Source organism: Triticum urartu, chromosome 4, assembly GCF_003073215.2.
Source record: "Triticum urartu cultivar G1812 chromosome 4, Tu2.1, whole genome shotgun sequence".
Taxonomy (NCBI): domain Eukaryota; kingdom Viridiplantae; phylum Streptophyta; class Magnoliopsida; order Poales; family Poaceae; genus Triticum; species Triticum urartu.
In genome coordinates, this window is record NC_053025.1 from 612,582,621 (window position 1) to 612,589,846 (window position 7,226).

Below are 7,226 nucleotides of genomic sequence, written 5' to 3' on the forward strand. Positions count from 1 at the left end.
ATGACTATGAGATGCCATGTCTAAAATTGTACTCCTACTGGTAGGCAAGAAAAAGAAGATCGATTACTCACTAGTACTAGGAAAAAGTAATTAGTAGATAGAGCATACTATAAAAGAGAAAGGAAACGTGAAGCCTAAAACGTGGGCGAAAAATTAGTTACTCCATGCCTAACATGAGCGGACGCGTAGACCGCTACCGGAGTCGGGCAGATTTGACTGTGCGCGACACCCCTCAGGTCAGGACCTCAACCTCAACCTGAAGCGGCTGGACTGGCCGCCGACCGACAGAGCACCAACCGGGGGAACGGACACCGCGGCTTCCTCCTTTCTTCACCTCGCCGTCAAGGCCCCCGAGGTCTCCCTCTCCTCTCCTCTCCTCTCCGTGCTACTAGTGGACTGGACACCGCGGCTTCCTCCTTTCTTCACCTCGCCGTCAAGGCCCCCGAGGTCTCCCTCTCCTCTCCTCTCCTCTCCGTGCTACTAGTATATACTCAACTCACGCGCTCTCCTCCTCCCCCCACTTGCCTAACCCAACCTCCACCCCTACCAGCAGCCAGATCTCCCTTCCCTTGCCGCCGGAGCCATGGCGTTCGACGCCTTCACCGACAAGACCGCCGTCTTCCGCCGCCTCAAGGCCAAGCCGGAGAACAAGGTATGCCTCTTCTTCCCCTTCCTCTTCCTCCCACCCGCCTGCCTACCTACCGGTTAGCTCGGCCAGATCTGCGAGCCGCCCCGGAACAGATCTGATCCATGTGTGCTATGAATGAATGCCAGATGTGCTTCGACTGCAGCGCCAAGAACCCCACCTGGGCCTCCGTCACCTACGGCATCTTCCTCTGCCTCGACTGCTCCGCCTTCCACCGCAGCCTCGGCGTGCACATCACATTCGTCAGGTACCTACTACTTGCTCCCTCCTTCCAGATCCTCCTTACTGCTATTGGATCTCATCGATATGCCGCGCCGCAATCAATTCATTCACCCTGCACCACTTGATCGACCTAAAACTAATCTCTTTGATGCATTTGTGTGGTCCAATCCCGGTGGCCGACATCCAGCCACCTGATATACGAATGGATTAAACCTGGGATGGGCCTTTGTGCCCTCGGCGGCACAGAGCCAAACACCGATGCCCATCTCGTTTGCCGGGAAACATGGAGTTTAGAGCGGGCTTGCTTGGTCTTGGTAGAACAATGAGGGACTTCAAACCTCTATGGTCCACAAGCGGCACATTGGGCTCCTAACATATCCATACCGTGCATTTGTAAGCCAATCAACAATGTGGAATTTGTCGGCTTTTCAGAGTAAAAGCAATGCCAAGTTTGTCGTTTGTCGTGTGCGCGTATGCGTTACTCTGTGCATGCACCACTGCCACCTGCTGATGCATTACTCATTTTCTTGTCTATGTTTTTGTCAATTTGCTGTGCTAAGAGTTAGTAAACTTTGTTCTGGTGCTTACCAAGTTCCAGGACAACTGATTTCTGCTATTTGCCACCAGTTTCATGTGGTTTCCTGTCTCTCTTACACAAACTGTACATAATATTTTGTAGGTCAACAAACCTGGACTCATGGACTCCGGATCAGCTAAAGATGATGGCTTTTGGAGGCAACAACCGTGCACATGCTTTCTTTAAACAGCATGGTTGGACTGAGGGGAGCGGCAAAGTCGATTCAAAGTACACATCCAGGGCTGCTGAATTGTACAGGCAGATACTGCAAAAGGAAGTTGCTAAAAGCTCCACCGTCAACGTCTTGCCATCATCCCCTGTTGCAGCGTCTCAGCCACCGAACCCGTCCGACGACTTCCCTGATTTCAAGCTTGCTGATGCACCAGAAGAGACTACCAACGGGAAGCATGAACCTGTTGTCGCCAATCCACCAAAAGAGCCTGCCCAGGCACCAAAAGCCCCTACACACCCCACTTATGTCAGTTCTGTAAAGAAGCCCCTTGGTGCAAAGAAGCTTGGTGCCAAGACTGGAGGCCTTGGTGTAAAAAAGCTCACTACAAAGGTAATACTGCAAATCAGCTGAGTTATTCTTGTTTCTAAATTTAGATATATGCACGTCTGTGGGGCTGACGTTCTAAAAATAGCGTACTATCACTCTTGTATTTGCTGTGCGAACCATTGACTGACTTTTGCCAAAAAAAAATTTACTTTGTACGGCAGTCAAATGAAAGCCTGTATGATCAGAAACCTGAAGAGCCAAAACCTGCTTTACCAACAATGACGACTACTACTTCAGCTGCAAAAAGTGGCCCATCCTCACATTCACGTTTTCAATACATGGAAAATGAGCCATCAACAGAATCAAAAACTGGAGGAGGCAACAAGACTGGCCATGTAGCAGCACCAAAAACCTCAGACTTCTTTCATGAGTATGGAATGGATAATGGCTTCCAAAGGAAAACAAGCACAGCTGCCTCAAAGACTCAGGTAAAAGCTGGGTTGATGCTAGTATTACGATAGTAAGAGTAATCAATCAAAGCACACAGTGATGCACTAGATTTCCATGATTCTTATAGCTTCCCTTGTTTTGAGTTGTATGCATACATATGTTTCTTATGTGCTTTTAGTAAGACACTTTTTCCCTCTGAATTACTTTGTTGGCTAGTCTGTTGTTTCTTGGAAGTTATGGAATCTCTTGTTTGGTTCAGGGTACTCTGGTGTGCAAACATTTGGTAGCATGTCCTTTTTTTCACAAATGGTCTTTGTATTATTTCACCAAATGATCTCTGTATTCGTTCCACGCTTGCTTGACAATATTCACGCGCTTGCTGCTTTTACATATCTGGTCCAACATCTAAGTTCAAACTTTTTTATTTATTCTGGCTGCTTCTTTAACACGCAACAAGCAGCGTCTTTTGTTTCTAATCAAAGCTGCTGCTCGATAATTTAGACTTTTCCCTGTTGTAACTGCATATTGATAAAGCAAGATATGTCAAAAGCAAAAACAGAGGCTACAGTTTTCCTTTGACTTTTATATTTTGACACTTCATGTTCTTAACATTAGCAATCGTTAATGTAAGTAGGTTTCCTTTAGGATCTAGTTCTACTATTACCCATTCTGATCCTGAGTGGTACAATACCTTGCAGATAGAGGAAACTGATGAAGCAAGGAAGAAATTTTCGAACGCGAAAGCAATTTCATCATCACAGTATTTTGGTAACACAGACAGAGAGCAAAAGGAGGCTCAGTTATCTCTTCAAAAGTTTTCGGTATGTACTTGATCTCACTTTAAGCTACTCGTGTTTTGAGTGTGCATGCTCCAGAATAATAATATGTCATACATGTTCTACTATATTCGTTTTGAAATATCCACCACCATTTGTTCTTATGTTTAATGTGTTTGCTTTACTACAGGGTTCATCATCCATTTCAAGCGCTGATCTGTTTGGCCGTGATACAAATGATTCTGATCTGGACGCAAGTGCTGCAGATCTCATCAACAGAATATCTTTCCAGGTAATCCTATTTTTTGCAATTCCACCATAGTTTTCCATTCCTTTCATATTTAGCTCCTGCTTTCCAATCTGGTGTACTTCTGAAAATCATATACTAGTGTATGCCCTAGTATTAAACCAAACCTGCACAAACTGACATACATCTCTAATTTGATCTGAATCTTTCTGTAGGCTTCCCAGGATTTATCATCTCTGAAGAACATGGCCGGAGAAACCGGAAAAAAGCTGACATCTTTTGCCTCGAATTTCATCACCGACCTCGACAGAATTCTGTGAGGTGTTGATTAGCGGAAATTGTGGGCATTTCTCTGCACGCAGAAGTACTGCTGCGAATCGCAGGGCAACTCTGAGTGACTCAAGCATTTCTTGCACAGCTATGTAGAGAATATTAGGGGGTTGTTACTACTATCATGAATGTCTTATCATTCACATTGATCGCAATCTTGTTACAATGGAAATATTGTTATTATTCATTTCATGACAATAGACAAAACATATGATTTTGTACTTATTCCAGCTTGATGTGCCGTGATAAAGATTTTATTGTGGTGCTACTGTTTTCTAAACAGATCGAGCTCTATTTTTTCTTTTCCTCGCTGTGCTGTGCTAGTCAAGTTCTCTATAATCATTATCAGTAGCTCATCAACTTATACAATAGCAAATCAATGCTAGCAAATTCATCATTAAATATATTTCTACAACATATATACTCCCTCTATATTAAAATATAAGATGTTTTTTATACTCCCTTAGTATAAGAAAATGTACTATTATATTTTGATAGAGAGAGATTATTTGTTAATCTAAATGTTAACATTGTATTTGTAAACTTAAAACAGTGGAATACATACTTCTGGCAAAATAAAATACAAAAGGATAGATGAATTTGTACCATCTATAAGAAAAAACAGAGTATGAGGAAGCTGACTTGGATTTTGCGGCCAAGCTTTGTCAAAGCATCGCCATGAGTGCTATGAACAAATTCATGCATGATTGTAATAGTGTCAAACAAATGCTATTAAATTCATCATTGTAAACTTAATTTCATTTGGAACATATGTAATATGCGAAGTAACTTAAAACCGTGGACTTCTGGCAACATAAAATAGAAATTTGCATAGATGGATTCCTTACTATCTGTCAAAAAAAAGTAGAGTATGCGAAAGCTGACTCGGATTTTGTGGCTGAGTGCATGATTCCCTAGAAAAATGAGTCCTCATGCATGATGACATGGACTCCAAGCAAGCTGGCAATATAATTTAGGTTTGTGAACATTTTTATTCCTTGCGTTTTCTCTTCACTTTTTTACGATACTTTTTGTGTCTCAATGTTGGATGATAGTTTCTTGGTCTCAATGTTGGAGGCAACTTGTGTGATTGATACGTGGTCGATAGCAATAGATTGTACGCTGATCATTGAGCAAAAATCTTGCACAAACAAAATTCTCTTGTGTCTTGTTAGTTTAAGCAAGTGACGGATGCATCTGGTTGACACATATGTGTGTAAGTATAATTGTTTGCACGCTACGGTGGTGTCCGATCTGATGCTTGGTTATGGAACTTCTCGCGGGATTATATTCCATAATATGGTCCTGCTTCACCATTGCCACAACGTGGTCGCCTTCACAATTAAGGTCGTTAAATCGGAACAATGCATTCAGTTCAAATGGACTCACCGTTATCTCATACTAGTGGTTGAGGCGTCACCCTATGACATCGCTCGAGAGAAAGTTGTGTGCATGTTTTCATTAAAAAAATACATGAAGCCCTCGCCTCCATCTAAACAAATAGCCTAGAAAAAAAAAATTCTCGCCTCCGTCTTAAAAAGAAAGTAAAAAAGAAAAGCAAATACCACCGCCGCTTATCAATAAGCGTCACTTTGCATAGCCCTTCATTTAAAAAGAATACGTGAGTCCTCACCTCCATCTAAAAAGAAAAAAAAGTATTTAAAACAATTGCTCACCTCTATCTATTTTTTCCAAAATGCTTTTCCATTCGGCCAACCAGCTTGCGCCACATGGCATATCTGGTTGACCGCCCTTCTGGCGACGCTTAATGGGTTTAATTGTCCTTGGTCCTCATAGATGTCTCCATCTATCACGTAAAAAGTCGCATATTTCCTAAACAATATGTGTTACCTGTGTAGGTCTTGAGATCATGTTGCATGGGCCCTTAAATCGGACAACACACATAGAGTTCACCACCGAATAACAACTTATTAGACATATCATAAGACTATAAACACGAATGACGACGACATATAAAACATGCACAAATGAATCTTACCATTCACCTACATCTCCCGCACCTAGTGGGTACTCATACATCGGAAGAAAATCATCTCAGAAAATAAATCCATGAAAACCATATCGATAATACCGTGAAGATCCACAATAAGATAAATGATTAAACAAGTACCAATCTTCATATGAGTATGAATAGAGTTTACACACTGATCTTACAACTTGGAATTCTCTTACAATGGTGAAAGTGGAATGATAACGAGTATGAAGGTGGAAGAACAAAACTAAAAGGATATCTGGTAGTTCTTCCTCTCCAGATCTCTTCTCTCTCTATTCTGGATGGAGTGGCGGCGACTAGGTTTCTGTAATGTATATTGTTTCTTCACGAAAGTGTTTTCTGTAGATGAGAGGGTGCCCCTGGCACTTCATACGACCGGCAATATATACAAGAGCATGTGCTCGTATAGAAGGATACCTTGCATTCTGGTGCGCCTGTTGACCAAATTCCCAGTATGGAAGTTGCTCCATTTGGCTTGATTTGCAATAATTCACTTTGGTTTCCTTTCAAATATGCTTTCTCCTGCCAAACAATGGGAAAATAGATTTTCTTCTCTCTTGAACGAGAAAAAAATTTGAACGATTAAATTACTGCTCCCGAATATTCAACTGACCGATTAATGTCTTATAACGTATTCTATTTTTCTTTGCCAAATAAGCCAGCAAACGTCGACGGAGTTTGCTTTACCCAACTCCCCTTTTTGATAACAAGGTAAAAACCTCCGACCCGACATTCATGAGTTTCGAATGAAGAATGAAGAGTGCCCTGCCCCTCTTTTTTCCCCCTAAATCTTGGATTTGGAAGTTGGTAAAGACCCACCCCTTGTTTAAGTCAGAATGAGTCCCCGGCTATGACCAATGCCCCACCTAGCTGAATAGGCGTAACAAAGCTACCTGAAAAAGGCAAGGTGCACCTTAGATTGAAATCGACAAATTCGAATTTTGCCAATTCGGCAGTTTGATCTATGATTTCACATTCATGGACGAACCCAAATGGAAACCAAGCCTTTCGTGGTTCAAAAACGCGGAATCTCATCTCAATCATCATTTGTCAGGACTTTTCGGGGTAAGTTCTTTGGCTTGGACAGGACATTTAGTTCATGTTGCTATTCCCGCATCCAGGGGGAGTACGTTCGATGGAATAATTTCTTAGATGTATTACCCTATCCCCAGGGATTGGGACCCCTTTTGAAGCATTAGCTCTCCCTGAAAAGGAGGTGATCCAGCCGCACCTTCCAGTACGGCTACCTTGTTATGACTTCACTCCAGTCGCAAGCCTAGCCTTAGGCATCCCCCTCCTTACGGTTAAGGGTAATGACTTCAAACATGGCCATCTCCTATAGTGTGACGGGCTCGAAAAGACGATAGAGGCCATCTTGAAATGCCAAGGTAAGCCCACAGACTCCCTAGCGTCTCTACTCGACCTAAAATGTGATCTCGAGGACCCCAGACGGATTAGCAATCCC

The 7,226-nt window shown here is 42.6% G+C and overlaps 1 protein-coding gene across 4 annotated transcripts; it reads left to right on the plus strand.

Moving 5' to 3' along the window:
• Positions 1-226: 226 nt before the first annotated feature.
• LOC125553224 (probable ADP-ribosylation factor GTPase-activating protein AGD9) lies at positions 227-3,972 on the plus strand. 4 transcript variants are annotated; one of them, XM_048717023.1, is made up of 8 exons: positions 227-355; positions 554-652; positions 775-893; positions 1,548-2,007; positions 2,166-2,432; positions 3,093-3,215; positions 3,361-3,462; positions 3,633-3,972. In XM_048717023.1, exons 2-8 carry the CDS (start codon positions 584-586, stop codon positions 3,735-3,737), a joined length of 1,245 nt encoding a protein of 414 aa, XP_048572980.1. In that variant the 5' UTR covers positions 227-355; positions 554-583; the 3' UTR covers positions 3,738-3,972. The 4 variants fall into 4 exon arrangements, with proteins under 4 accessions (XP_048572980.1, XP_048572983.1, XP_048572981.1 ...); XM_048717026.1 differs by having other exon boundaries at positions 233-355; positions 551-652; XM_048717024.1 differs by lacking the exon at positions 227-355 and adding an exon at positions 426-447.
• The last annotated feature ends 3,254 nt before the right edge of the window (positions 3,973-7,226 follow it).

Bases quoted from the DNA above. Each gene is read 5' to 3' on its own strand.
- LOC125553224 (XM_048717023.1), top strand. From the start codon at position 584: ATGGCGTTCGACGCCTTCACCGACAAGACCGCCGTCTTCCGCCGCCTC. The intron at 653-774 runs GTATGCCTCTTC...AATGAATGCCAG, and splicing joins AGGCCAAGCCGGAGAACAAG to ATGTGCTTCGACTGCAGCGC. The intron at 894-1,547 runs GTACCTACTACT...AATATTTTGTAG, and splicing joins GTGCACATCACATTCGTCAG to GTCAACAAACCTGGACTCAT.